The sequence below is a fragment of the Populus euphratica genome, unplaced genomic scaffold (assembly GCF_000495115.2).
Source record: "Populus euphratica unplaced genomic scaffold, PopEup_1.0 scaffold121.1, whole genome shotgun sequence".
Taxonomy (NCBI): Eukaryota; Viridiplantae; Streptophyta; class Magnoliopsida; order Malpighiales; family Salicaceae; genus Populus; species Populus euphratica.
The window spans coordinates 53359-70270 of NW_011499968.1; the positions used below are offsets into that span (position 1 = coordinate 53359).

General features: G+C 31.2%; 1 protein-coding gene across 2 annotated transcripts; it reads right to left on the reverse strand.

The window, feature by feature from the left end:
- Positions 1 to 175: 175 nt before the first annotated feature.
- On the reverse strand, positions 176 to 8689 carry LOC105139062 (U-box domain-containing protein 44-like). Of its 2 annotated transcripts, none has more exons than XM_011045365.1 (5): positions 8406 to 8689; positions 2897 to 4281; positions 2284 to 2587; positions 1466 to 1956; positions 176 to 1271 (listed from the first exon to the last, which is right to left on the reverse strand). In XM_011045365.1, the coding sequence occupies exons 2-5, from the start codon at positions 4127 to 4129 to the stop codon at positions 285 to 287; spliced, it is 3015 nt and encodes a 1004-aa protein (XP_011043667.1). In that variant the 5' UTR covers positions 4130 to 4281; positions 8406 to 8689; the 3' UTR covers positions 176 to 284. The 2 variants fall into 2 exon arrangements, with proteins under 2 accessions (XP_011043667.1, XP_011043665.1); XM_011045363.1 differs by lacking the exon at positions 8406 to 8689 and adding an exon at positions 5367 to 5701.
- Positions 8690 to 16912: the final 8223 nt, after the last annotated feature.

Sequence of the window (16912 nt, forward strand, 5' to 3'; positions counted from 1 at the left end):
AAGACGTGCATGAATATTTTTTTCCAGGACAGCAGCTGCTATCTAACTGGGTATCTTCTATATGTTTGCAGAACCTTCGTTGTACTTATCCGAGGTCGACGAATCTAGCCTTGTCGATGACTGCAAAAGGTTTCTGAATAGCAAATAGGATACAATTTGGAAACATGACAGGAAATATGTGAAAGAATTAAATTCTAATTTCATTAACATAGTGTAAAGGCAAGTTATCAGAAGGAAATGTTAAATACATGTGTAAAAAGAATGGAAATCTTTCAGATGAACAATCAGAAATAAGAGGATTGTTCATTAAGAACATTCAATTGAGCAAGTAATTTAGCTGCTTGGGATTTCATGCTACTGCTTCCCCTTTGTGTTATATCAACTAATGACATCTTGGCTGAATTTCCATATTTTTGCTTGAATTCAAATAGTCGAAAGATTCGCTCTAGAGCCCCCAGTGTTTTCTCCTGCACCCTGGCAGAAGGTGAGCTCAATAGCTTTATAATTTGAACAATGGCATTTGCTTCAGCGAGCACCTTACTACCACTTTGTAGTTTTTGTCCATCGATCAATGTCAGGAGTGCATCTAATGAAGCTTCACAGACTCCAAGATCAGCTTCTCCAAGCATCCTCACCAGGGGTTCCAGAGCATTAGCCTCCAAAATGCAGAAGGAAGATTCCACTGTACAAATTCCCAGATGTACAGGGCAGCATGTGACTGGTGCAGCCAAGCAGGAGAAAAGACCACGTTTTTTCACTGGGCTGCTTAAGGAACTTGAACTTTCAGAAAGCTGTTTAAGAGAAATGGCAGCACTTCGTTTCATCAAAGCAGTTCCAGAAACCAGTAATTGCACAAGCACCGGAATAATTCCAACTTTGGCTACTCTCTTCTGCCACTCCTGACTCTCAGTGAAACGACAAAGAGCTTTAATGGCATTCTCTGTTATCTGCTTTCTGTGTGAGGCATTTCTGCTCTCATCAGTGAGACAGGTAGAAATGACCTGAACTGCCCCAGCATCTACAAGCCACAAAGTTATATTTGGGTCATCAGGAAGATTAGAAATAATACCCATGGATGCAGCAATCTCCTCCACATCAGTCGATACCATAATGACCTTGACCAAGGTCTCAATGCATCTTTGACCCACATGTTCCAAAATGATGCTGTTATCACCATCTTCTGTCAAGCAGCAGAACAGCTTCATGGCATTTGCCCGTACTATACTATGATCATGCTCACATAATTGAACCAATACTTGGACAGCAGAGAGCTACAAATATCAAAAGCATTAAAAAATGAGGGAATAGGCAATTTCATACAAAAATGATTTTTGATCATTTGTTCCAAGATCAGAAAAGAAAATCCGGGTATGCAAAAGAACAATGCATTATCTGAAAGTGCCGTGGATATAATAAGGTCAGAGTTCTTCTCCTTGATACTAAAAGTGCTCATAGGATTGCATACCTGTCTCAGTTTTTCTCTTATTTCTACACCGGAAGGAGATTGGCACATTGCAAGAAAAGTTCGAAGAATGCTCTTCTGAATCTCCGGACCCGTCAAGGAAATTAGACAGAAGAGCTTAAAAATATCTTCCTCAGATTCCAGTAATGAGATCTGCTCATGATCAGCTTCTTGGCAAGTGGTTGCTATGGCAAGGTTCATAATTATGGTTGCAACATGCTCGCGCAAACGTGGTGATGATAAGCCGTGTCGATAAAGAATTTCAAAAAGAGGTCCAACTGCACCTTCTCTGATCATCTGAAGACCATTTTCTGGTACATTTGAAAGGTTCTGAAGAGCTTTAACAGCCACTTTTTTCACTTCTAAATCGTCATTCGAGAGAAACCGAAGAAGAGGCTCTAGTGCCCCATATTTAAACAAGGATAATTTATTGTGATCAGTCAAATCAATTTCTGCTAATGTCCCAGCCATGACCATTCTAACATTTTCTGGCCCTGCATCATGTGACAAGAAATGAATCGTAGTCATCTTGATAAAAGGTTACTAGATAAGAACATAGACAAACAACCTTAAACACACATCTTAATAAGCAATGATGTAGAAAATTATCCTCGGCTGATCACTAATTTCTCAAGGAAATATAAACATTGGTCAGACATTTGAACTCGGTGATATTTATCAGAGTAAAGCTTGCATATGGATGACCAAGATTTCTTGATGATAAGAATTTTTAATCATTGCGAAACGCTAAATCAACTGAGTAGCACACCTGTTATTAGATTCATCATTGAAGAAATATAAATACCATTATAAAAGCATACCTGAAGAAAGAAGTCGCAGTAATGGCTTAAAATAGTTAGCCTTTGCCATCTGTATAACATTTTGATCAAGGAAAGACAGATTCTCCAAAAGCTCTGCTGCATCTCTGGCAGCTTCAATTTCCTTACTGTTTAATGTGGTCACTAGGAGAAAAATACAGGCCTGAATATTTCCGATTAAATCTCGCACCGCATTGTTTCTTGATAGTTCAAGTAACAACTGCAAGGCTAACTTACTTTCCTCAATCTGGCGTGCAAGCGACCGAACTATAAATTCAAGTGCATGATCTACTTCAGCAATTTTTTCCTGCCAAAATAGTATGTTCAACTTGATAAAACATCTGAAAATCACACACACACACACACACATATAAAGATGAATTATGAGAAAGTTGAGGGCATCCATCTTCTTCGGAATTGATAAAGTATCATCCTCCCTTATGTTGCTAAAAGAACAAAATAAGAAAGTGAGATTATTTACATGATGACCCATCAAAGAACATTACATGGCTAGTTCAGGTTTTTTTTTTTTTTTTATCTTATCAATGATGAACAATTAAATAGAGTGTGTGTGCGTGCGTGCGCACACGAGCAAGAAAATGGTCTTCAGATGTACCTTGTTGTGGTCACTGCCCTTTGCAAGGATGCAAAGGATGGACAGAGTTTGGATTCTTATTTCACGATTTCTCGCACCAAGAAATCCAGTAAGAACTGGCACATAGTCCTCCAACATCACCCATTCTTGGTGAATCTCTCGTTCTGCCATCAGATCTTGCAGCTTGCCCAATGACTGAAGAACTTCTTGCTCTTCATTTGATTGAAGTTTTTGTTTAATGGAAATAACGATAACCAAGTTGTTTCTTTCCTTCCATTCCTCAATCGATCTACGAAGAGTTACGTTAGGTCGTAAAACCGAAGTGTCTAAGGTAGTGAAGGTCAAGGGACAAAGGTTGTGCCCTTCCGCAAACCATTTCTCTATTGCACTTCTCTCGAATGTTTTACCGGAGGAAGTTTCCACAGGATCAACCATTACATCATGAGTAATTGGACAAAAGAATGAATGGAAAGGTTCCAAAGCTTGTCTACCCAGAGAATTTCTCTTGTCAAGGTACTTCCTTTCTCGCTCCTCATAAGATGTAGTGGCATCAGCCTTTCCAAGAAACGAACTGATCTGCTCCATCTGTATAGCTTCTGCCATGTCCTTTCTTAGCTTGACATTTTCAATTTCGTTCTTGAATTCTTCGAACTCCTCCTTCAAACCTGAACGATCACCAGAGATCCCTACAGCTTCAGCAATACTAGCCAATAAATTGTTTGCATAAGATTGATCTACATTTCCCTCATTTATTGCCCACTCAATCTTTCCCAAGACTTCCTCCTCCAATCCTGCTACTCGATATTCTGCATCCAGCATATTCTTGCATAGCTTGCTGATTTCATTACTTAAACCCAATGAAACATCTAAAGAGGCAAGAGGTATGAGACTCAAGGCACGACCGATCTCTTTCGTGCACGCCTCCAAATGCTTAACAATTTTTCGACAATTCAGAAAGAGATAGACCTTGTTCTTGCTGCTGCACTCAACAGCTAGCCTCTTAGCAACTTTAGTCTCACAATTTAGAATCTCTACAGCATTATTCAAGTTCTCAGAATGTTCTAGGTTGAACCTTGCTAAATCTTTCAAGAAATATGCTGTCTTCTCCAAGTACGTCAAGAATCTCTTGAAATTCTCCTTTTGAATGAGCACTTCTTTAGCTGCATGTACTGTGTCAAATATGGAATCTACAGTATGTGAAAGCAACTCCGATACTGAAACGATTGATGCATTGACAATAACTTCCCTTGCCATCTCATTACTAAGGAAAACCTACAGATAGATCACCAACCCTTATCAAGTTACCTAAAAGTCGCAAAATTAACGAATCAAGAGTCCAACGCTTTCGTGAAATCTTCCGACAGCAATGCCAGAAATCCAACTCACATTCAAGAAAGTACCCGTGTCTGCAATCAGTTTCAGAAAATTTTCTAAGACAATAGACGTATTCTTCTTCAACCAAACAACACAACTTTGAGAGCAAATGTAAAAAGATAAAATGAAAATATACACCAGATGGATTTTTCTTGTATCACTTGCCAAAAGGGGGAAAACGAAATCAAAATTTCTTCTCAAAATTCAAACAGCTGAACTAAGAGTCAGGTTCGAAAACAATCTCATGTATCATCATAGTCTAGTCAAAACTGAAAGATTTTCGCAATGTCATTAACTGATATTTCTTAAAATATAATTTAAAACTCGCGATTGCATACATAATGAAATCCTTGTTCCGAAGTCTCAACTAATTTCTCTGGCAAGCGCTCGCACACATACAAACACACACGCACGCATGCATGTTTGCTAAGACTCTAGGATCTAAATCAAGAATACATACCTATGACAAAATCAATTATTTTCAAAATTTCTTGAATTTTCTTCTCTTGAATTTGTAGTCTTTAAATGATATCTGCATTTTATTAAAGAATAATATAAATTATATATTAAAATTTCATTTAATAATTTAAGTTAAAAAGTTAAAATAATTTTTTAACATATTATTAAAGTGTTGATGACCAAACTATCATGATTTTAAATCTTATAATCTCTATCTATTTAATAAAATTAAAAAACAAAATAATATAAATAATATATCATATATTGATAAGTTATTTAACAATTTAAATTATTAAATTGAAATGATTCTTTAACCTATCTAAATATATAACATTGAGACTTTGTTTCAGGTATAAAGCAGCACATTGGATGTCTAGATAATCAGATTTGGCACACAACGCAGCAAATTTCCTATAATCTTTCACTAATAAATCATTAAGCAAGCACAGAAAAAACCAAAGAAAGAAAAAATAAAAAGAAAGGTGTGTGTGTATGAAACCTGTCATAATTTGATTAGAAATTTAATCTAATTAATTATTCCTAATCAAAAAATTAAACAGTCCAACTTGAAACAAAACACATATTAATACATTATGGGATGCCAACTTTCTCAGCAACCAAACAAACCCCTACAAACACACACGGAAAGAAAACTGACCTGATGATCAGAAAGTAAAAACCAGCAGAGTCTCCAATGCAGAGCTAAAACTTTAGGGTTTGATGAAGATAGGGAGAGGGTAGCAGGCAGTGAAAGAAAATGGGAAGAAATTCTTCTTCATCTTTTATTTTTATTTTTAGCAATTTATCGTTTCTTTATGGTCTAGCACCTAACCGAAGACTTGGAGTCAACGAACACTGTGTATCACTACACCATGGTTATTGTGCATGTGATCTATAAGGTCTTGCCACGTAATAGAATCAAGATGTTTTGGTATTTGATGGGACACGTGGAGAATCATGAGGTGATAGTCTATGAATTGAAGTTAGTCAGTGCGAGTATGGGAATTATGCCAGGAGCATGAGAGACGTTGTCGTACAAAAGGCGCCAAGTAACTGTAATCGCAAAGGTAATGTTTGTTATTTGTTTTTATTATTATTATTATTTTATTTTGAAATATATTAGAATAATATTTTTTTGAAAATATTAATTTTAATATTAGTATAGAAAATAATTTAAATTATTAAAAAATTAATTTAAAATTTTTTAATTTTTTAAAAATTCAGTTAAGTCATGAAAACAAATGAGGTGTAAGATAAAAAAAAAAATTAACCCCAAACTTTTTTTTCTTATAAAATATAATTTCACCATCCCCACCAACCATCCATCTTATTACCACTGACAAATTACTAAAATTAATATAAAATTAGCTAACATAATATATACATATATATATATAACGGTTTTAAATTAAATTTATGGTAATAGTAATTATCATAAATTTGGTTCATATCACTTTTATATTTTATATTAACACAAAATAACAAAGGTTTATGTTTTTACGGCATTACTTGATATTTTATATCGAAGTACTTATATCGAAATAGTTCTTTGATTCACTAATTTGTTGTTGTAGCTGTTTCCCTTTTTCTTTTTCTTTTTTAATTCAAGCTCTGCTTGGTTTTGCACGCATGGAGTCCAGACCTACACACACACATACATATAATTAGATTCCAAGGAACACCCAGCTAGTAGATTTGACCGAGTATTAAATAATTAATATTAAAAAGAAAATTACCTGCTGGTACGGGCATTGGTGGCTATGGTTGCAAAAGCAGCCATGTTCTTTATTGGTTACAATAAAACCCATTAATTTATGAATTAAGAATCTTATCTTCTCACACTATACCATAATGCTTGCCTTAAATTAATGAACAGTTAAACTTTCCTGTTGATGTTTCCATCATTCAAAGTCATCTTTAGATTCTCAGGAAATTTAGCAGAAAGCACAGCATTATTTTCTTAATATGTAAATGGTACGGAGTTTTGTTTTTTAAATCCGCAATCAGACAATAATCTTAACGAGGGTATCAGCAATGGAGCTTAATATAAGAGCACCAATGGGCTATATGTCTATTAGTCTATAGCTTGGACGGCGAAGTATACTGCTTAGGCATGCTAATCAAGGTCATTTTACCAAATAAATACACTAATTGTAGCTCAACTCCTGATATTAATCAGCGTCATTGCCCATTTGTTGGAAGATTAAGGAGGTAATATCTCACGTATCTTAAATTTGATTAAGAGGGTATAACTTTTACGCAGAGTGACAATCTATGGAAGCAGGTGAGACCATATGATGAAGACTTGGGCAGAAACATGGAATCAGGCATGAAAGAGCAGTGCTTGATGATCAGCTTAGCTAACACGATATATAAGAATGGTTATGTATTAGTTTCCTGCTGTTGACATGCTCTGTGGCATTGCCCCTTAATTTCTTTGGCAGTTTACAGTAACTCAGAACTTGATTTAGAAAGAATGAAAAAAAGAGAATAAGACTGTATATTTTTTTTTAATTATTAAATAATAGTACAACATAATCTGTTAAATATTATTACAAATATAATTTTAATTTTAATTCTAAAATTATAATTAATACAGGTTGATCAATACGACAAAATATCCATCATAAAAAAAGAAGTTCACAATTATAAAATTTAAATTTTTTATAATTGTTATTTTTTAAAAAAACTTTCTTTTTAATCTTTAATATCCATTAGCTAATTGGAGATGCAGTAATTATAAAGTTTGAATGTTTATAACTATAATTTTTTTTAATATTTATCAATTATAAAGTTTGAATATTTATAATTGTAATTTTTTTTTCGATATTCAATATTTGTTATTTCATAACAGATTTTAGGACGAAATTTCGCAAAGGAGATTTTGGGATGCACATCGAAGTAATTATAGCCAATGTGCTTCTCGATGATGCATGATGCATCCATCAAAATGGGAAGAAGAAAAGACCTCAGACACCATCAGAAATTAAACTTAATCCAGAAACGAATTTTTTGAACAATGATGGGAAGGAGAACTAGTAGATCCACAAAAACACTTCTCATGAGTTTTAACATTGCATTTCATTGGTGTTTCAAATAGAAAAGAAATATACAACAATTATAGAAATTTGTCTGGTTAAAACAAAAAGATAATGACATAAAAAATTATTCTTATTATTTTAAAATATATTTTTATTGTTTTTGTCTTTTTGTGTCGAGATATATCATATATATCTTATTTGGGTACTGCAGGGTTTTACTTTTCAAAATATTTTTTATTTTAAAATATATTAAAAAATATAATTTAAAAAAATTATTTTTGATATCAACACATTAAAACAATAAAAAAAACATAATAAAATTATTTTAACAAAAAAAATTAATTTTTTAGAAAACATGATTTCAAGCATGTTTTCAAATTACCTCTTAATATGATCAAGAAATCTTAAAAAAAAAAAAACCCTGAAAAGGTATTTTTCAGAATCAACTAGTTTAATGAAGTGCAAGGCTCATCATTCATTCAAGAGAAAATGAGGAAGAAATCTTAATACAAAAAGTAGAGGAGGAAAAAAGAAAGGAGGAAAAATATTCAAGCAAGCAACTCCATCATTTAACACCATCAGGCATCATAAGTAGTAACTAAAAGTGTGTTTCTTCTACTCTTGAAACAAATAAAAGATGAGAGAACGAAGCGTACAAGAGTGATATTGATTCGGCTCGTCTTCAGCGAAGAACTTCTGATGCAAATACAGAAGATGAGCCGGATCAATACCACGCCATGTCTGCTTCTTCAAAAACAAGCCCATTTCTTGATCTCGATCTCTTCCATGTACACACTACTTCACCTCAATGCTTAGATAGAGGAGCTGGAACCTCCATATATATAGAAGAAGAGGAGGAGGAGCTAGGAGCTACAATATTTAGGGTTTTTCGGTCTCCATATTGTGGATGCCCCGGCCCCTAGATTTAAGGGATAAGGTCAAGGACTATATAAGCATATTAATTGGAACAATGTTATCATGATCAAGATTTGGGAATCCCACTATCAATCCTCCTCATGTTGTTTAGGAAAAGGACCTGCATAATGGAGGATTTCTTTTTATCTTGGCATGTGAACAAGAAGGACGAGCGAGTCATCTCACATTTGTGTTGTAAATGTGCACATGTGATGGTTAGTTTTAGGGTTATTCATGGGTGGTCGGGTTGGGTTGAGTCGGGTTATTATCCATAATTGTATCCACGCTATATTTGATATTCATATCTGATTTATTCAAAAAAAAAAAATAGACCCCAACAAGTTAGGTATATATAGGGTTAAGTTGAATTTTTTATAAATGTTACAAATATATGTAGGCTAAGTATGTAAATTTTCTTATTCATTCATTGATTATTTAAAATAATACACTTTAAAAGACACATAATTGTTTGTTGCCATGTACTTTATAGTATATATAAAATGAAGAGCGAGGAGGACAAAAAAAAATATATTTATAATGAGTATGAGTTATGCAAGATAGATGATTTTTTAAAATCACAACCCATATTTAACTCATAATTAATATTCATTTATTTGTTTTTTTACTACTTATTATTTGTAATATGTTAATATTCGCATTAACCAACATCAACAGGTTGGACCTGATAAAATAATATAAATATTATCAATTATTGGTTTTTTGAGCACCCCCGGTTAATTTACTGTTGAACCAAAACTTTAATAATTCCATTACAGCCAGCCAACTAGCTCCACAGTCACCTATAAACTCCACAGTCACCTATAAATCCAGGAACACATACATGAAAACGCTGCAATATGTTTGATTACACCAAGGAGGTAATGGCATGCAATCTCTGTGCAAGTATTTGGCAGGGTCGGAAACAGAAATGGCGTCCTCAGGATTGTAAATACAAAATTGAAAAGGAGAGATACGAGAGAAAATATGTTATTTTGGCACCAGAGCCATAAGGATATTTGACGATAAGATTAGTTTTTGTTCGAAGTGATTAGAGTGATGGAATTTTAAATATAAAAATAAATATATGTTTGGGATAATTTTAAATTGAACTTTTACTGTTTTAATATAAAAACAAGCCCATTTATCTTGTCTTTTTTGTTTCTTGTTTCAACACTAATAAAAAATTGTTAAATAGTAATATAATTATTGATACAAAGTATTTATCAATTATACCTAATTATATTAGGGGTGAAAAATATATATTGAAAGTTACCAACATCATTGGTGATAGAATATCTTACCTTTGTAATTACTAATAAACTTGATAATAAAATAAAAAATTAAAACATATTTTATCAGTGATTTCATTAATATAACAAAAAATAAGTTAATGAGTTATTTAACAAATATAAATTTTATTTTGTTAATTTTATTGTTAAGTTTAAATTTTTTTTATGGAACAATAATTAAATTATATTAATTTAGATTGAATAAGTTTAAACAAAACATAGATAAATTAATTGGTACCAATTACTTGTTGTTTACTGTTTGTTAGATTTTGATGCAACATTAATTTTTTGTATAAATGATAAGTGATTATTAGATTATGAATTTATTTTAATTATCAAAGTTGAACTTTAAATTGATATTGATAGTTATATTATTAATAAATATTATTATTAATATTTTAAATAAATTTCATAAATAATAAATAATTATTCTCAGATGTATTAAGATTTATCTTATAGGTATATAGAAAATTATTGTAAAGAGATTGAGAATTTTATTAATTTTTTTTTTTCAAATCCAAATAATATTAGTAGAGAATGAATTAGATATCATGTGAAAGAAAAATATAAAAGCTTTACCAATGAAATGTTGTAATGACAACTTTGTATTTCTTATAAAATCATATTAGAAAGGATTGTAGTTGTAGATAATAATAACATTTATTATAAAAATATATAATAATGGATATTCTTAGTTATTTTAGAAGGAGATTCACATGTATTTTTTATTTTTAATCAATTTCAATTGTTAAAGAAATTAGATTCCATGTATTTTTGTACAATGAAATCAAATTAATGCCGAGACAAACATAGAATTGATCACTTCAAATAAAAAAGAAGTGACAAATGCGCCCCCCCCCCCCCCCCCAAACAAAAAAAAAAATCAAAATCAAAATCTTTGGGCATGCAATTGAGCTAATTAATTAACAAGACTCCAAGTCCCTCCTAGCTTCCTAGTGTATTCATGGGCTAAGGTTGTGCTGCCATGGGAAAATTTACAACACCTGAATATGCACTCAGTTATTGTTAATAGATTTGACCGAGTACTAAATAATATTATCCCTTTACAGGTAAAAAGAAATTATCTGCAGGTATGGACATTGATTGCCATGGTTGCAAAAGCAGCCATAGCTAAGATGTTCTTTATTGGTTACACTAAAAACCCATTAATCTATCAATTAAGAATCTTATCTTCTCCTACATGAGCTAGTTATAGCGATCGGTTATTAAAATATTATAGCGATCGGTTATTTAAATTTTAATTTTAAAAAAATTAATTTATACCATAATGTTTGCCATACATAAATAGTCAAAGCTATCTGTTGATGTTTCCAAAAGAAAATTATCAAAAAAACGAAAAACAGCCATAGTTTGGGACATTAGTTAATTACATGTCTCAAAAAACATATTTATTTTAATATTTTCATCTCTATTTTTTACATGAAGCAAGTTCATGTCGTTTTTTATATCTATCTATTATTTATTTCTATCCTTAGACTCTAACTAATCACAATCTTGATCATAAGAAGTTTAATTTTTTATACTTTTATTCAAACAATAATCTAACGAGGGTACGTATCAGTAATGGAGCTTAATATGTGAACACCAGTGGGTTAAATTAATGTCTATTAGTCTATAGCTAGCTTGGACGGCAAAGTATATATCTAGCTAGTTAGGCATGTTAATTAAGGTAATTTTACAAATTAGTAAACTAATTGTAGCACTAATTGTAGCTCAACTGATATTAATTAGCGAATGACCATTGTTAGAAAATATGTAATATTTCACGTATCTTAAATTTGATTAAGACGGTATTTAACTTTTGCGCAAAATGGCAATATGATGAAAACCTAGGCAGCAGAAACATGAAATATATCAGGCATGAAGGAGCAGTACTGCTTAATTATCAGCCTAGCTATGGCGACATATAAGAATGGCTGTTATCCTGCTGTTGCCATACTCCCTGGCATTAATTACTACTTAATTTCTTTGGCAGTATACAGTAACTCAGAACTTGATTTTCAGACCAAATTTCGCAGAGGAGATTTTTGGGATGCACATCTTAGTAATTATAGCCAATGTGTTTCTCAATGATGCAATATCCATCAAAATGGGAAGAAGAGAAGACCTCAGACACCATCAGAAATTAAACTTAATCCATCAACAAATGTTTTGAACAGTGATAGGAAGGAGAACTGGTACATCGACAAAAACACTTCTCATGAGCCTTAATATTGTGTTTGATCAGTGTTTTCAGGAATATATATATTGATCGAGGAAAAAGGAACAATGATACAACATAAATATATTTCTAAAATAGTTTTGAATTTTTTTTTATAATAATTGATTTATTTTAATGAAACAACCATTTAGATAATGGTTATGAGAAATACAATGAATTTAAAGAAAACTAATAGAAGAAAAGATTGGAAACAAGTTAATTAATCCAATTATAATATATCAATAACATTAGAATCTAAACTTTATTCCTTACGCGTTTTCTGCTTGTATTGGTCCAGAGATAAATGTCTTCAACGCTATAAATGAAGGTATTTTTCAGAATCAACTGGTTTAATGAAGTGCAAGGCTCATCATTACTATAAATGAAGGTATTTTTCAGAATCAACTAGTTTAATTAATGAAGTGCAAGGCTCATCATTCATTCAAGAGAAAATGAAGAAGAAATCTCAATATAAAAAGTAGAGGAGGCAAAAAGAGAGTAGGAAAAATATTCAAGAAAGCAACTCCATCAATTAACACCATCAGGCATCATAAATAGCAGCTAAAAGTGTGTTTCTTCTACTCTTGAAACAGATAAAAGATTAGAGAATGAAGCGTACAAGAGTGATATTGATTCGGCTCGTCTTCAGCAAAGAACTTCTGATGCAAGTACAGAAGATGAGCCGGATCAATACCACGCCATGTCTGCTTCTCCAAAAACATGCCCATTTCTTGATCTCTATTCCATGGACACACTACTTCACCTCAATGCGTAGATGGAGGGGGTGGAACCTCCGTATATATAGAAGAGGAGAAGCTAGCTAGGAGCTACAATTTTTAAGGGTTTCTCGGTCTCCATATTGTGGATGCCCCGGCCCCTAGATTCATAGATTTAAGGGATAAGGTAAATTAGGACTATATATATAATTTACTATAAGCATATTGGAACGATGTTATCAAGATCAAGATTTGGGAATCCCACTATCAATCTCTCTCATGTTGCTTAGGAAAAGGACTTCCATAAAGGATGATTTCTTTTAATCTTGGCATGTGAACAAGAAGGAAGAGCGAGTCATGTCGCATTTGTGTCGTAAATATGCACATGTCATGGTTAATTTATTGTTGAATCAAACCTATAATAATTCCAGGCCAGCTAGCTAGTTCCACAGTCACCTGTAATTCGAGTACATATACATGTTCGAATGTGTTCACGAATAAGATTGTTTTTTTTTTTTTTAATATTAGATTTGTTAACATATTCTTGTAACAACGAGATAACCTTTAGGATTATTCTCACCTCACCTCGTTACTTGAAAATAATATTTAATAAATTAATTGAAATTAATTTGAATTATTTTTTATTTTTTTAATTTAATTATTTAATATTACATCGGTTGAAAATTAAATTTTATACTCTCTTTTGATTTTCTTTTTATATAAATATCCTGGTCTTATTATTAAGGTCACATATTTTGGTATTTTAACCTCGGTTAACTCGAGTTGTTTTTATTTTATTTTCTTTTTAATATATTATTTCAGTCTTGTGATTTATTGAATTGCTCTCGTTTCATGAACCAGGTCATGAATTTAACAAATTAACCTATTTTATTTTAATTTTAGTATTTAATATTGTGTTTCAATGAAAACTAGACTTTATAATTTATTTCAATTCGATCACTTTTTATTAGGTTATCTCGGCATCGTTATTCGAGTATAGTGTTTAATAGGTTAACCTGAGTTAACTTGACTTATTTTTATGTTGTTTTTTAATTAAAATCTTTATAAATTTCATTACTCAATATTAGATCCGTAAAGTCAATTAAGAGTTAAGATTCATAATTTGTTTTTATTTGTTCTTTAGGAGATTATCTCATTCGTATGATTAGAATTACAAATTAATTTGACATGTTAATTTGGAATAAATTAAATCATATTTTTTATATGATATTATCTTTATCTTATAACTCGAGTTATATATTTAAAAGTTGTCATAACATGCCTTGTATTACGTAAACACCTATATATATATATATATATGTATGTATATATAAACAATAATGTCTGTCAAATTAGAAAACATAGGTTTTTAATAAATAGTTAAGGAAATAAAACCTTACACCTCCACTTCATGGACAAATAAGATTTTTATTAGACATTAGAAAACTATAATTTTAGTAACACTAATTGTATAAATATTTTGTTTACATAGTTCTCTTATTTCAAAGTTATTGACTAGCATACGTGCGCAATAGGCATGTGTATTATTAATATGTATCAATAACTTAATTCGGCCCCTTCAAGATTTTATATCCTAGCTCTATCACCGCATCTTCAGTCCATTCATATATTAGTCGAGGCATAATATTTTTCGGGAAAAAAATTAATAGCACGACTCGTACTATGCAATTTGCATTTGAGTGAATCTTCCCCGCCCCCTCTATGTTCTATGGCCCTAACTAATTTGAAAATGTAAGGAGAATGTAACCCACCAGATCTAAAAATATCATATAATTTTTTTTATATATATATAAATATTTTTAAATTTTAGAGTGTTTAAAAGTATAGTAATAATTACTTTTTAAAATATTTTTTATCCGAAATATATTAAAATAATATTTTTTATTTTTAAAAATTATTTTTAATATCAACATATCAAAACAATTTCAAAACATAAATAAATTAATTTGATTAATTTGAAGTAAAGAAAATAAATTTAATTTTTTTAAATACAAAAATAAATGGAAGGTTCCTAGTCAAGGCATTCATGTAGCTTTCTTCCTATTTTGCTTTTTTTTCCCCTTCAATTGTAGGATTCAATAAGAAAAATATGATTGTTCTATTTTAGAAAAATTAATATAAAATTTCTTCTAAAGTTGAAAAATTGGGGGATCTCATTAGACCATCGTATCGAACCCTAAAACCAGTAAACAAATCCCTAGTTGCCTTTTCAGTCACGTTTAGCCCTGTCATTTGTATAATCTTGGTCTGCGTTGTTGATTACATAATACTCTTTTTTATCAAATAATATATACTTATATCTTCCAACACTTTTTATTGTTAATATAGAACATATGCTGGATATATAGAACGACATATTTAGTACACCAAGACAGGTCAGAATCTAATTCAATTGGTACAGCATATTTAATGCATGCCAGTCAGCATATACCCATAAAAAATTTCAATATATATTTTTATTTTAATATTAATACATTAAAATTATCAAAAAAAAATATTTTTTAAAAACAAAAAACTTACTCTCTCTCTCTCTATATATATATACATATACATGTGTGTGTGGATCACAAATCATGCTTCCACTAGGAAAACGAACATGGCATTAAATATAAGAGATAAAACAAAAGTTGAGCTAGCAGCCATATGTTACCTTTTGCTATAATATTTGAAAATTGGAGAAAATAAATTAAAGGGTGATTGCTTAGCTTGATTTGTCGTCAATGGTGGAATTTAATCCCGATCTCAGAAGAGGAGAGATTCCTACCACGACCAAGATTGTCCTTTTCAACATGGATTTTAGGCCGCAGACACCAAGACTTTTAACCCACCCCTCTCCACAATTCATGAGATGCTTGACCAGGAGACACCATTGGCTTGTTTTTTCTGGAAATGATGCAACTTTTCAGGAGTCCAGACTTTGAAAATCTTGGCATTGCATGTACGAGGGGCAGATCCTTGACAAATCATCTACAATCCTTGACCATACTTTTTAAATACAGTCAGGTGACCAACCCAGTTGAAGGTTTAATTTTTAGGTTTTGACTCTGTTTGGGTGTTATTGGAGTTAATTTTATTTTTTAAAATTAAAATGTTGTTATTTTAATAAAAAAATAAAAAAAATAAAATAGTTATAATTAAATTTTTAACTAGATTTTACTAAGTCAATTTATCGGATCAGCCGAGTTTTTTTTTTTAATTCAACATAGTTTCAATATTAGATTCACTCAAATTTCAAAATTATAACGAAAATTATTATAATATGGTTGGGAATTATTTATAAAATAATACTAATAAAAAAAAAGTTTAATAACGATTATTTTTTAAAATATTTTTATTTAAAAATATATTAAAATAATATTTTTTATTTTTAAAAATTATTTTTAATATTAGTACATCAAAATAATTTAAAAATATAAAAATATTTAATTCTTAACCAATCTTTTTACATTTTACATTGCAAAGAAAAAAAAAAAAGGGCAAAATATTAATGATTTTAGCTACAAATATCTCCCTCTGTTTGCTAATTCTGATATCGGTATTTGAAATTAGATTAAATATATGGCACGAATGAATCTATGATAGGTTTGATTTTTATTTTATTAGAGTCAAATCGTGAAAAAAGGGAAAATTACTATACAAAGTTTAAGCTTGCTAACACTTTAAACTCAATCAAAATATACTTATAAATGCTGCTAAAAAAAAAACACATTAATCTTGTTCTCTCTTCGACTAGCCACACTACCCATCACAACCACTGGCCTTTCATTTACTCTCTGCCCTCACCATCGTCGGCCAAACCCACTTGAACTAACCCTAATCTCGGAAACCACATTCTACTCATCCATCCCTGAGCAGTCTTGCTGCCAAGCGCCCCACCGCTTTCAACCCCCTCTTCCCTTTACCAACCACCACCCAGCATAGCCCATGGTATAACAACCTTCTCCACTATACTAGCCCAGCAACCCTATTCTCTCTTCCCCCACTCCAGCGAACCTAACACA

Bases quoted from the DNA above. Each gene is read 5' to 3' on its own strand.
- LOC105139062 (XM_011045365.1), bottom strand. From the start codon at position 4,129: ATGGCAAGGGAAGTTATTGTCAATGCATCAATCGTTTCAGTATCGGAG. The intron at 2,588-2,896 runs GTACATCTGAAG...CTATTTTGGCAG, and splicing joins AGGGCAGTGACCACAACAAG to GAAAAAATTGCTGAAGTAGA. The intron at 1,957-2,283 runs GTATGCTTTTAT...CACATGATGCAG, and splicing joins ACTGCGACTTCTTTCTTCAG to GGCCAGAAAATGTTAGAATG.